General features: G+C 40.2%; 1 protein-coding gene across 2 annotated transcripts in view; it reads left to right on the top strand.

The window, feature by feature from the left end:
- DRC11 (dynein regulatory complex subunit 11) overlaps positions 1 to 13,935 on the top strand; it is a 168,754-nt gene extending 154,819 nt beyond the window's left edge. For both annotated transcript variants that reach the window (XM_081241824.1, XM_081241825.1), the window contains 2 exons: positions 4,202 to 4,440; positions 13,699 to 13,935. In XM_081241824.1, coding sequence (XP_081097950.1) covers positions 4,202 to 4,440; positions 13,699 to 13,833 — 374 coding nt within the window. In that variant the 3' untranslated portion in view covers positions 13,834 to 13,935. The remainder of the gene's footprint in view (positions 1 to 4,201; positions 4,441 to 13,698) is intronic.
- The last annotated feature ends 857 nt before the right edge of the window (positions 13,936 to 14,792 follow it).

Below are 14,792 nucleotides of genomic sequence, written 5' to 3'. Positions count from 1 at the left end.
AAAACGGTCTCTTGCATCCTGTAAAGCCTGGGCTGCAAATCCATAACTTGGGCCCTTGCTTGTCCATCTATCTGCTGGCAGCAGAGGGCCAAAGGTGCATGGAACACTCAAGATCCAACTTCTCAGATTCTCCAGGCGGTGCGGGGGAGTGACAGGGCTGAGAAGAGAAGGGTAGATCAGCCAGAGGAAACACGGTCCTTAAGGTTTACCAAATATAATTCAATATCTACCTCCTTTCCCCAAATCAAGCGGTTTCCTTCAAAATGTCTCTGCAAAGAAAATCCACCCCCAGGTTGATTAATGCCATGTCTAGTCCCCAGAAATCCCTTTGGGCTTCCTTCTCTCCACGTTCCTCATGGCTCCTCCCGTCTCTCTTCCCCGGGGTCTGTTCCGCTAATAACCCGATTCATCACAGGCCCCCCACCTTAGACCCTGTGTCTGCTCGGAGGGGTCCAGCCCATGTCTTTCTTTTTTTTTTTTTAACATCTTCATTGGGGTATAACTGCTTTACAATGCTGTGTTAGTTTCTGCTGTATAACAAGGTGAATCAGCTGTGCATATACATATATCCCCATATCTCCTCCCTCTTGCATCTCCCTCCCACCCTCCCTATCCCACCCCTTTAGGTGGTCACAATGCACCCAGCTGTTCTCCCTGTGCTATGCAGCTGCTTCCCACTAGCTATGTATTTTACATTTGGTAGTGTATATATGTCCATGCCACTCTCTCACTTCGTCCCAGCTTAACCTTCCCCCGTCCCTGTGTCCTCAAGTCCATTCTCTACATCTGCGGCTTTATTCCTGTCCTGCCCCTAGGTTCTTCAGAATCTTTTTTTTTTTTTTAGATTCCATATATATGTGTTGGCATATGGTATTTGTTCTTCTCTTTCTGACTTACTTCACTCTGTATGACAGACTCTAGGTCCATCCACCTCACTACAAATAACTCAATTTCGTTTCTTTTTATCAGCCCATGTCTTCCAATTTTTCTGGAATTCTAGACGGCGGAAGCCAGAAGCTCATCCAAATCACATTATTCACCCTCTTGTGCTTTTGCAAAATCCCAAATAAAAATGAATTTTAAGAGACTATGTCATCTCAAGCACTAGCCAGGATAGAATCAATTGGGGATGCCAAAAGCAGAGAAGGGGCCCCAAAGACCAGATTCCTTTCAGCCTAAAGAAGGGGAAGGGGATGTAGATTAGTCTGAAGAACTGAAGAGCCCTCCACATCCGAGAAAGGAAGGTTAAACACGGCAGCAGGTCCAGAGAGCCCTCAGCTGCCTTGAACTGTTCTGTAGCCCTGGCCTCTGGTCCTCACGGCCACACCCACTGCCAGTCCCCAAGCCTGTTGTGCTTTTGTGCCCACCACCACCCCTGCTCCCCCGCTGGACCAAAGGCTTGGCAGCCTGCTCGTGGCTCCAGTACAGGCTGTGGGGCTCCCACTGCAATGAGCCACCAGGCTAGAGCTCCCTCCATGCCTGAATCCCCTCTTTGCCCCAGAGCAGCTATTTAAGGGCCAAGAACCCATGATCCAGTGACTTTGTAAAAGCAGTAGAAGGTGTTCTTTTAAAGGCTAGTAAGTCTAGTTCATCAAACATGAGAAGGAAGTCAAGCCTGATTCTCTCTCCCCTTCTATGGATCTGGAGATGGCTGGGGGCAAGTGGGCAAGTCGTACCACAACTGTGACTGCACCACCATTAAAAAATGATGAGCTTGGGGAAGTCATCAATGTTTTAGGTATTTTGACGAAGCTTGACCAAGACTTTACACGAATATCATACATGTTCATTGTCAATAGGGTGTTTACATGTCCACACTAGACCAGAGTAATTGTCGTTTTTTGCATCACTATTTTTTTATTGGAGTATAGTTGATCTACAATATCGTGTTCGTTTCAGGTATACAGCACAGTGATTCAGTTGTATATATATATGTATATTCTTTTCCAGATTCTTTTCCCTTATATGTTATTACAAAATACTGAGTAGGGGTCCCTGTGCTATACAGTAAGTCCTTGTTGGTTATCTGCTTTATATATAGTAGTGTGTATCTGTTAATCCCAACATCTGCATCACTATTACTGAATCTTTACTTGCAGGGATTTTTGTGTTAAAATACAGGGAGGCTGTGACTTTCATAGCTTAACAGGGAGGCACGGGAGAGCTGATATTTGTCGCTGGGAAGCCCTTGGCCCTCACTCTTTGTCCCCTCCACGCTGCAGGTAGGAATTTCACCCACGGGTGCCCAAGTCTGAAGCTGCTCTGGGTTCCCAGCCTGGGGTATCTACCAGGTCCTCAGGTTTGAGGGTTCTCACCAGTGACTGTCCCATAAAACATGTTGCCTTCTCAGCACCCAGAGTCACCACTCAGACCTATTTGCACGGCTTCTAGATGTAATGAATGAAGACAGGAGACAGATGAGATCCCAAGGGATGGTGTCATCTGGTGGTGGTTGTTGCTCTGTGTTTTTACCATGGGTCGTGTCTCCTGATGTCTAACTCTACAACAGTTGTATTTAGATAAGGGTAATCCTCCCCTGCTCCAATCTGTCTTTTACACAGATATGCTTAGAAATACTCTGTAGTTTATTTTGTGTTAGCTTTTATAATTGGTGTTTTACTGAGCGTTAGGAAACTTTGGTACAAAGTGGAATGACTTGATACTAATAAAATTGCAGAAATAACAGTAACAAAGCTACAGAAGAGAGAGTGTCCACCATAGGCCAGAACAGTTTCTTCCAAGTGATTTGTACACATTCTTGTCCTTATTTCTCATAGCAGCTTGAGAAGTAAATCTTTCTACTCCCACTTTTACCTTAGATGGGTTCAGGTTCAAATAAACCCACCAAGGAAGTAGCAGTGTAGACGCAGGAGGAAGATGTTGCTTTAGGCAAATTTGGGTGCCCCCGTGGCCCTTGCTGGTCTCACTGCAGCTTTCATCCCTTGATAGCTAACCTTCCACCATTGGAAGACACCACAGGCCCCACAATAACATGCACCCCTTCCCAGCAACTCAGCTCACCTTGGGGCCAAGGATCCCCCGCCAAGGAGGACAGTGGAGGCGCATTGTTGGAATAACTCGTGGCCCCAGAAGCTAGGCTCTGATGTGGGTCCTAGTTACGTTCCGAGTCCTTCTATCCCTTGACAGTCACTGGACCTTTTCAGTCCATCAGGTGTGTTTGGATCAATGTATTTGGATGATGCAGCCATGTCACACACCTGACACTGCTCAGATCATGCAGTGATCTTCAGTTTCTTAAAAACTGTTTCAAATATTCCTCAAAGAAGGTCAGAATGCTCTAGAGACATCTGGCCAAATCTTCTCAGTACCGCGGCTCATTCTGATATGGAAGGCCTTACCCTGCCTGCATCCTTCCTCACTGTCTGGATAGAACTAAACACACCACAGCAAGTCTCATTTATTTCCCTGGAGCCTCTCTTGACAGACTAGACATAGTTCTCAAAGTGTAATCTCGTCTCGACTGTTGTATGGGAGACCATCCTCTCTCTAAGGTTAAGTAAACATCAGGGATAATTTCATAATGCATCTCCACAGCATCCCTGTGTTCTAAGTGAAATCTCCCGGTTACCCCAGGTCCCGCTGACCCACACACCAACAGGACACCCATCTGGTAGATCTGTTCATCTGTGCATGTTTCTCCATTGTCGGGGGCAGAGAATAGAGGGTCCAGTTGCTCTGTCTAATGGGACGTGTGGGACAGTGTCTTACACCCAACGGGAAACGAGCCCTGCCGTGGCTGATAGAAATTGGACTCTGCATTCCAATTCCACACATAAAAATCATGTAAGAAGTGAACTTTGTAGCTCAAACAAGTCAGACTCCTACTTAGCCAAATGCCATAGACACCCACGGAAATTTCCAATTTTAGAAGATTTTGAACATCTTTGAAGGTAACACCCTAAAACTACACTGACCCTAGTTTAATTTTCCCTTGTCAATTCAAGGGGCTCGTAGTCTGTAGACCTCGGGGCCATTGATGTGCATCCCTTATGGTTGAAAATCACTCGGGGAAGAGCATTTGGTTATGTGGCTTCCTGCTCATTTGAATTACAAATTGGAGCAGACCTCCTGTGCTCTCCTTTCTTGGTGAGCCACAGCTTTGTCCTGGGAACTGGGTTAATGCTGCTTTCTCTGTGGTGACTCCTGTTCTCTGTCTTTTCCATCATTTTGGATACAACAGTTTTGTGGAAAGAGATCATTCAGCGCAACGGCGGAGTCATCACTGGTGCCTTGAGCGTCAGTTGCCTGGCAAAGATCACCGACGGCTTCACCCAGGGTACCATCGTCCAAGTGGTGAAGGAGGTGCTCACAGAGCGGAGAATCCAGCAGCAACCTCAAAAGCCGCTCACCGCCCTCGAGTTCATCGCGTCCCTCTCCAGCATGAGTCCCGTCTACCAAGAGGAAGAAGAGAGCTTTAAGGTAAACGCAACGCCTATCTCGCCAGGTCCTAGCAGCAAACACTTGTCACATCACCTCCTCCCTCCAGTCTCCTGGGTTTCATGCATTTGGACTCTACCATAGCCAGTAAAATTTAGAAACTCGAAATTTTGGGACCACATATTTTTCTGGCCTTAGCAGTAAAGCACATGTCTTCAAAATTTTAGGAAAATTGTGATCCATGACCTTATAAATAAATGAACAGCCAAATTACAGAATTGAGTAGCAGCTTCAAAACCATTGGATTTGCACACATACACACACACACACACACACACACACACACCCCTTCCCTTTGTTCTCACTGGTTCTTACTTCATAATTCACATAATGGAACAAGTTTTGCATGGAAAAAACATTCCCTAAATAGTATACTTCCAGCCAATACTGCTTTTGCTCCATATTTGCCCTGGTACACTTCATCTTCCAGTACACTTGCGATAGGAAATCACAAGAAAATTCGCCAATGTTTAGTTTTCATATTTTTGAACACACTCTGATATATTCACAGAACTTTTTAGATCTGGAGGAAACTTTGAGAATTAACTCTTCCATATCCCTCGATATGGGAGGAAAAGAACTAGCCAAGAGTGATGTGCCTTTTCCAGGCACAATCAGTTTTAGAGCCTTCGTCCCCAAGGCCCAGGCCAGCAGGCAACCCCTCCAAATCCTTTTAATAAGAATGAGTACAGTTGTGTTCTCTTTCTGAACCTAAAGGTAGTTTTCTTGGCCAACTGGAAAAAAAGGGAGGAAAACTGTATCCATGCAATTATATCCACCACCATCTTGGCCATGCAGTCACCAGAAAGAGAGCTGGAATTCCCGTTCAAGCCTCTTGTCTCTGAAAGCCTGCTTGGGATTAGGAGAATTCCCTCTACGACGTGTCACTTTTCCACCAACTCTAGAAACTGTTTCCCCTCTGCTTGGCTGCTGATGCTTCAATGAAGGTTGAAAACAGTCTCCATACTGATCCCCCAAATAATGATCTGCACAAGGGTTGATAAACTTTTTCCAAAAAGGGCCAGATAACAATTATCTTAGGCTTTGAGAGCTATGCAATCTCTGTCACAACTAGTAAACTCTGCATCATGGCACAAAAGCATCCAGAGAATATAAATGACTAAGTATGACTGACTTCCAATAAAACTTTATTTGCAAAAACAAGCAGCAGACCAGATTTGGCCCATCAGCCATAGTTTCCTGACCCCTGCTCTAGAAAAACTCAAAAGAAATATTTCCAGCTCCAAGCTGGAGCTTTTGCCAAGTGTCTGATATACTTGTTAACTATTTAAACCTTGTTAGTATTAGTTGCAAATATTCATCCTCTTCAAGCAATATATCCTTTTCAGAAATCCCTAGGTTGTTTCTTCTTTCTAAAATAATGTTTCTCCTTACTTTGAGGAGGTAAGCTTAGGTGTTAAAATCTATGCTTTCTCTTAGCTGGGTTTTTAACTTTCCGAAATGATCTCTAGAAGTTTTTCTATGTTACAAGTGCTTGAGGTCCAATAACTGGAACTGATCATACTAATCAAAAGAAGGAAATGCTACCATTTTATAACCTGAGATGAGAAAGCATATGCTTCTCACATCCATTCTTGGCACATTTGATCACTTTTTTCATTTTTCAGGGAAATGAAATCATTTTACCACCATCACCACTAACTCCATCCCCCCCATCCATTTCTTTTTTTTTTTTTAACATCTTCATTGGAGTATAATTGCTTTATAACGGTATGTTAGTTTCTGCTTTATAGCAAAGTGAATCAGCTATACATATACATATATCCCCATATCTCCTCCCTCTTGTGTCTCCCTCCCACCCTCTCTGTCCCACACCTCTATGTGGTCACAAAGCACCGAGCTGACCTCCCTGTGCTATGTGGCTATTTCCCACTAGCTATCTATTTTACATTTGGTAGTATATATATGTCCATGCCACTCTCTCACTTCGTCCCAGCTTACTGTCCCCCCTCCCCGTGTCCTCAAGTCCATTCTCTATATCTGCGTCTTTATTCCTGTCCTGCCCCTAGGTTCTTCAGAACCATTTTATTTTTTTAGATTCCATATATATGTGTTAGCGTACGGTATTTGTTTTTCTCTTTCTGACTTACTTCACTCTGTATGACAGACTCTAGGTCCACCCACCTCACTACAAATAACTCAATTTTGTTTCTTTTTATGGCTGAGTAATATTCCATTGTATGTATGTGCCACGTCTTCTTTATCCATTCATCTGTCGATGGACACTTAGGTTGCTTCCACATCCTGGTTATTGTAGATAGAGCTGCAATGAACATTGTGGTACATAACTCTTTTTGAATTATGGTTTTCTCAGGGTATATGCCCAGTAGTCAGATTGCTGGGTCCTTTAGTACTTCTATTTTTAGTTTTTTAAGGGACCTCCATACTGTTCTCCATAGTAGCTGTATCAATTTACATTCCCACCAACAGTGCAAGAGGGTTCCCTTTTCTCCACACCCTCTCCAGCATTTATTGTTTGTAGATTTTTTGATGATGGCCATTCTGACTGGTGTGAGATGATACCTCATTGTAGTTTTGATTTGCAATTCTCTAATGATTAGTGATGTTGAGCATCATTTCATGTGTTTGTTGGCAATCTGTATATCTTCTTTGGAGAAATGTCCATTTAGGTCTTCTGCCCATTTTTGGATTGGGTTGTTTGTTTTTTTGATATTGAGATACATGAGCTGCTTGTAAATTTTGGAGATTAATCCTTTGTCAGTTGCCTCATTTGCAAATATTTTCTCCCATTCTGCAGGTTGTCTTTTCGTCTTGCTTATGGTTTCCTTTGCTATGCAAAAGCTTTTAAGTTTCATTAGGTCCCATGTGTTTGTTTTTGTCTTTATTTCCATTTCTCTAGGAGGTGGGTCAGAAAGGATCTTGCTGTGATTTATGTCATAGAGTGTTCTGCCTATGTTTTCCTCTAAGGGTTTTATAGTGTCTGGCCTTACATTTAGGTTTTTAATCCACTTTGAGTTTATTTTTGTGTATGGTGTTAGGGAGTGTTCTAATTTCATTCTTTTACATATAATTGTCCATTTTTCTCAGAACCACTTATTGAAGGGGTGTCTTTTCTCCATTGTATATTCTTGCCTCCTTTATCAAAAATAAGGTAACCATATGTGCATGGGTTTATCTCTGGGCTTTCTATCCTGTTCCAGTGATCTATATTTCTGTTTTTGTGCCAGTACCATACTGTCTTGATTACTGTAGCTTTGTAGTATAGTCTGAAGTCAGGGAGCCTGATTCCTCCAGCTCTGTTTTTCTTTCTCAAGATAGCTTTGGCTATTCAGGGTCTTTTGTGTTTCCATACAAATTGTGAAATTTTTTGTTCTAGTTCTGTGAAAATTGGTATTTTCACAGAACTAGAAGAAGGCTTCTCCTTCTTCATTTCTAATTCTACTAATTTGAGTCTTCTCCCTTTTTGTCTTGATGAGTCTGGCTAATGGTTTATTTTGATAGGGATGCATTGAATCGGTAAATTCCTTTGGGTAGTATAGTCATTTTCACAGTGTTGATTCTTCCAATCCAAGAACATATTATATCTCTGCATGTGTTTGTATAAGCTTTAATTTCTTTCATCAGTGTCTTATAGTTTTCTGCATACAGGTCTTTTGTCTCCTTAGATTTATTTATTCTAGGTAGATTTATCCCTAGGTATTTTATTCTTTATCTTGAAGTGGTAAATGGGAGTGTTTCCTTAATTTCTCTTTCAGATTTTTCATCATTAGTTTATAGGAATGCAAGAGATTTCTGTGGATTAATTTTGTTTCCTGCTACTCTAACAAATTCATGATTAGCTCTAGTAGTTTTCTGGTAGCATCTTTAGGATTCTCTATGTATAGTATCATGTCATCTGCAAACAGTGACAGCTTTACTTCTTCTTTTATGATTTGGATTCCTTTTATTTCTTTTTCTTCTCTGATTGCTGTGGCTAAAAACTTCCAAAACTATGTTGAATAAGAGTGGTGAGAGTGGACAACCTTGTCTTGTTCCTGATCTTCAAGGAAATGGTTTCAATTTTTCACCATTGAGAACGATGTTGGCTGTGGGTTTGTCATATATGGCCTTTATTATGTTGAGGTAAGTTCCCTCTATGCCTACTTTCTGGAGGGTTTTTATTATAAATGGGTGTTGAATTTTGTCGAAAGCTTTTTCTGCATCTATTGAGATGATCATATGGTTTTCCTCCTTCAGTCTCTTAATATGGTGTATCACATGGATTGATTTGCATATATTGAAGAATCCTTGCATTTCTGGGTTAAACTCCACTTGATCATGGTGTATGATCCTTTTAATGTGCTGTTGGATTCTGTTTGCTAGTATTTTGTTGAGGATTTTTGCCTCTATGTTCTTCAGTGATATTGGCCTGTAGTTTTCTTTGTTTGTGACATCTTTGTCTGGTTTTGGTATCAGGGAGATGGTGGCCTCATAGAATAAGTTTGGGAGTGTTCCTCCCCCTGCTACATTTTGGAAGAGTTTGAGAAGGGTAGGTGTTAGCTCTTCTCTAAATGTTTGATAGAATTCACCTGTGAAGCCATGTGGTCCTGGGCTTTTTGTTTGTTGGAAGATTATTTATCACAGTCTCAATTTCAGTGCTTGTGATTGGTCTTTTTATATTTTCTATTTCTTTCTGGTTCAGGCTCGGAAGGTTGTGCTTTTCTAAGAATTTGTCCATTTCTTCCAGGTTGTCCATTTTATTGGCATAGAGTTGCTTGTAGTAATCTCTCATGATCCTGTGTATTTCTGCAGTGTCTGTTGTTGCTTCTCCTTCTTCATCTCTAATTCTACTAATTTGAGTCTTCTCCCTTTTTTTCTTGATGAGTCTGGCTAATGGTTTATCAATTCTGTTTATCTTTTCAAAGAACCAGCTTTTAGTTTTATTGATCTTTGCTATTGTTTCCTTCATTTCTTTTTCATTTATTTCTGATCTGATCTTTATGATTTCTTTCCTTCTGCTAACTTTGCAGGTTTTTTGTTCTTCTTTCTCTAATTACTTTAGGTGTAAGGTTCGGATGTTTATTTGAGATGTTTTTTGTTTCTTGAGGTAGGATTGTATTGCTATAAACTTCCCTCTTAGAACTGCTTTTGCTGCATCCCATAGGTTTTGGGTCGTCGTGTTTTCACTGTCATTTGTTTCTAGGTGTTTTTTGATTTCCTCTTTGATTTCTTCAGTGATCTCTTGCTTACTTAGTAGTGTATTGTTTAGCCTCCATGTGTTTGTACTTTTTACAGTATTCTTCCTGTAATTGATGTCTAGCCTCATAGCATTGTGGTCAGAAAAGATACTTGATATGATTTCAATTTTCTTAAATTTACCAAGGCTTGATTTGTGACCCAAGATATGATCTGTCCTGGATAATGTTCCATGAGCGCTTGAGAAGAAAGTGTATCCTGTTGTTTTTGGATGGAATGACCTATAAATATCAATTAAGTCCATCTTGTTTAATGTATCATTTAAAGCTTGTGTTTCCTTATTTATTTTCATTTTGGATGATCTGTCCATTGGTGAAAGTGGGGTGTTAAAGTCCCCTAATATGATTGTGTTACTGTTCATTTCCCCTTTTATGTCTGTTAGCATTTGCCTTATGTATTGAGGTGCTCCTATGTTGGGTGCATAAATATTTACAATTGTTATATATTCTTCTTGATAGATCCCCTGATCATTATGTAGTGTCCTTCTTTGTCTCTTGTAATAGTCTTTATTTGAATGTCTATTTTGTCTGATATGAGAATTGCCACTCCAGCTTTCTTTTGATTTCCATTTGCATGGAGTATCATTTTCCATCCCCTCACTTTCAGTCTGTATGTGTCCCTAGGTCTGAAGTGGGTCTCTTGTTGACAACATGTGTATGGGTCTTGTTTCTGTATCCATTCAGCCAGTCTGTGTCTTTTGGTTGGAGCATTTAATCCATTTACATTTAAGGTAGTTAGCAATATGTATATTCCTATTACCATTTTCTTAATTGTTTTTGGTTTGTTATTGTAGATCTTCTTCTCTTGTGTTTCCTGCCAAGAGAAGTTCCTTTAGCATTTGTTGTACAGCTGAATTTTGTGGTGCTGAATTCTCTTAGCTTTTGCTTGTCTGTAAATGTTTTAATTTCTCCATCGAATCTGAATGAGATCCTTGCTGGGTAGAGTAATCTTGGTTGTAGGATTTTCCCTTTCATCACTTTAAATATGTCCTGCCACTCCCTTCTGGCTTGCAGAATTTCTGCTGACCCCACATCCATTTCTGCTTCCTGTCATATCTCCAGGACTTGGCACAGTGCCTGGTCCCACCTAGATGTTCAGTTAACTTGTTTAGCAGCAAATGGATTGAGCAGATGGATAGAAGGAATGAAACTGTCACTCTGCTGAGTAATGTGATTCCATGGCTGTAGTTGCTGGTAATCAGGTCTATCATTTTCACCCTGAGAAATTTCACCCAACTGTGTTTCTGACAACATGTCAGACTAGGGTCTTGCGGATTCTCCAAACACATGTACCTGCACAATGGACATGATGGAGAAAATATTGAATGATAATGATGTAATAGTTTTAATAGTGTTAGCTAATATTTATGACTACTTATGTGCCAGACACCCTATTAACTCAGTTAGACCACACCATTTACCCTATTTTGCAGGTGGGGAAACTGAGTTATAATGAGGTGTAGTAGGCAGAATATTGGCTCCCCAAAGAGGTCTACATCTGGGTCCCTGGAACCTGGGCCTATGTTAGGTTACATGGCAATGGGGAATTAAGGTTTCAGATGGAATAAGTTTGCTAATGAGCTAACCTTAAAACAGATTACCCTGAATTATCCTTGTGAGTCCAGTGTAATCATAAAAGTTAGAAGAGGGCACAAGAAGAGAAACCAGAGCGATGGCAGTGTGAGGAATCATTGAGACTCCAGGTAGCACAAGACTGCTAGCTTGAAGCTAGAGATGGGGCCACAAGCCAGGATAGCTGCTGGCCTCTGGAAACTACAAAAGACAAGGGGACAGATTCTCCCCTGGAGCTCCAGAAAGGAACACAGCCTGCAGATACCTTAATTTTAGCCCCATGAGACCCATTTTGGACTTCTGATCTACAGAACTATAAGATAATAAGTGTTTTTTTAAGCCATGTGGTAATTTGCTGCAGCAGCCAAAACAAAACAAACAAACAAACAAAAACCACAAGAGGCAAAAAGACTTGTTCCAGGTCACACAGCTTAAAAGGAGTAGAACTAAGATTCAAATCTCACTCCAAAGCCAATTTTATTGACCATATTCCATACTGTGCCACAGTAAATTAGGATTCCATCACCTTAAGTACTTGGCCACCTCACCTTACGTTGAAAGGTGAGTCAATGCTAAAAGAGTAATGAGAAAATCCCCAAGTGCCAGAAACAAAGATAAATCTCAAACACAGGGACAACCAGATGCCTGACATGTAGCATAGAGAGAAATAAATGATAGAAAACAAAGATTAGGAGTTGTAGCAGATAAAATGACAAATCTGCTGCTTCTATGACTGGATCTTTGATATCCCAATATCACCAAGGAACATTAGCTTCTAAACTCCCTATAAGTCCTGGTTCTGGATATGGGTTTAGAGAACCACGTGGAAGCAAGTGCAGTACTGCTAGGGAGGTAGGTATAATGAGAGAGAGAGAGAGACCAAAACAAATCTGAAAATCAAAATTCCAAAACATTTTAGGAAATCTAGTGTTACATGCAATCTTCAAACAAAAATGATTAAAAGATAGTAGTTTAAACAAAAACATTTAGATTAATATGATTAAGATGTTCAAGAAAATAAATGAAGGCATAACTTCCATTAGGGATGCACACGAAGTTTTGAAACAAAGACAGGCAGAAATGGAATAAAAACAGATAATGAAAAAAAATCACAAAAAGAAAGCTTTGAAACGAAAAATAAGGTAACTAACATAAAAAGCCAAAAAATAAAAGAGGTGTGAACTCTTTTCACAACTCTTTCACAGCTCCCCCCAGAAGGCAACATAGAAAAATAAAAACATAAAACCTATAAACTGAAAGTAAGAACCTTTGAAGACACTGACACCCAGCTAATAGCAGTCCTAGAAGAAGAGAAGAAATGTCAGAGCAACAATTATTTGAAGAAATACTTGCTGAGAATTTTCCTTAATTAAAGATGTGACTTCTTAGGTTAAAAACAAACTCCACATGACCAGCAGAACACATGAAGCAAATCTACAGCTACATGCATTATTGTGAACCTAAGAACAAGGCAACAAGCCAGTCTTAAGATACCAGATTACCTGCAAAGAAGCAATTGGGAGATCAGACATCTGCTTGGCAAAAATAGACACCAGAAGAAAGTGAGAGTATATCTGCAAAGTGCTGAGGAAAAATAACTGTCTACCTAAAATTTGTATCCAGCTAAACTAACATCCAAGAGATTGGAAAAAATAAAGATACTTTAAGACACACAAAGACTGAGATAGTGTCCTACTCACACACTTCAGAGTGCAGTTTGGAAATATCAAATAAAATTGAAGATGCTCATGACCTACAACCAGGAATTCTATTTCTGTGTATATGCCCCAGAGAAGTTTTCTCATTTGTGTATAAGGAGATATAAAAGTTGTGAATTTCAACATTGTTCATAATAACAAAATATTGGAAATGACCTATATGTCCGTTAATGGGAGAATTGATAAATAAGTTGTAGCATAGTCATTTAATGAAATAATATAACCACAGAGCTTATAAACCAAAGTGTTTCTCAGATTTCAAATAAATGTGAAAGTTGAGAAAAATGTCATCACAGGGCCAGTTGCAATCCTTAAGTGCTTTGGGGTATTTTGGCTCCAGTATTTCTGCCATGTTTTTAACAGTATCCCTCAGTCCAGCTGCTGGTGGCCTTGTCTGAACCATAGGGAGCCATTCATATTACCAAGAAAACCCACACCTTCGGGATAGAGCAAGCTTCCCAGGAAGTCAGGTGACTTAGTTGGGAAGGGTCGTTGGTTAGATCTGGCCAGTGATCCTCCTTAACTGTTAACTCCTTGAGATAGAAGTTTCAAATTGTATAGAAATACAGGTTGGTAAACCCACGTAGAAAGAATTTGTATTGAACATACATTAAATGCCCAGCGTTTAATGGCTGCCTGCCCCCTTCCATTCAGTGAGCTTTTCTTTATTTTTAAGGGCATACTAGTGAATTCACAACATTTTGATATTTTCCTGAATGTCTGTTTGATTTCAGGACTGGTACGCCAAGACCCCTATGGGTAAAAAGCGAGCCTTGGCATTAACAGGAGATAACAAAGAAAATGAAAAGAACAAAGGAAAAGAGAAGGAGAAGAAAGGGATAAAGGAGAAAAAGAAAAAGAAAAAGTAATGCCTCTCTGAGGAGCCAGGGATGGAGGTGGGCCCGACTCTCCAGGGAGGAGATTGACCATTGCCTGTCTGAAGACCCACACTGATGCCCTACGTCCACCAGCCCTGCCCTCGCTCAGTTAGATCTTTGTAAGCTGACTACCAAGTTAGTTGTGCATAAAAAGCATTTCTAGAGCTTGTAATTATTTCTTAATCTATATAAAGTTTGTATATAAGCAAAACTCACTCTTCACACACTCCACAATCTATCCCAGTTGGACACGTCATCTCATCGGTACTAGTTGCTAAATTTAAATTTTGATAGTTAGAAAATACTCTAATCTGACAACTAGTAAATTCAGTCAGTCATCGGTACTACTAACTTTTTATTAATAATCTGTATATTATCTTGCACATATTTTAATAAATTAATTATTTGCTCTATTCATATCTTCTATATAATGGAATAAAAACTTTTTCTTGGACTGACTCAATAATTTGGTTGCTGGAGCTAAAAAAGATCTCTTAAATTAACGCTTTCAATCTTCTGACTTTGAAGATGGGGAAACTAAGGCCCAGGGTCACACAGCTAATATTTGAACATTGGGACTAAGTCATTGCCTCTTAATTCCTGGGTTCCTGCTCTTGAGAAGCACTGGAGCACTGGCAGGCCAATGGCTAGATGAAAACTACCACCCAAAAATGGGGTAAAAAGAGGAGAAGAGAAACTCTAAATAAAGAAGTAAGAAATTCTAAGAAAGAAAAAGATTAAAGAATAGAAAGGTGAGGGTCAAAAGATAAATTTCAATTTTGTAGGAATATGAAAGGTTACTTGGTGGCATATTGTAAGTAACCCGCTTCTAAATTGTGGTGAGAACACAATCAAAGGAAGGAGACAAACTGAGGTGCAATAAATTTACTGGAATTTAATTCAGATTAACTATTGTGCAGTTTTTGGTTACACCACAGAAAGTTCTACAA

The sequence above is a fragment of the Mesoplodon bidens genome (assembly GCF_964165515.1).
Source record: "Mesoplodon bidens genome assembly, chromosome: 8".
Taxonomy (NCBI): domain Eukaryota; kingdom Metazoa; phylum Chordata; class Mammalia; order Artiodactyla; family Ziphiidae; genus Mesoplodon; species Mesoplodon bidens.
This window is presented reverse-complemented; position numbering and strand designations above follow the sequence as displayed.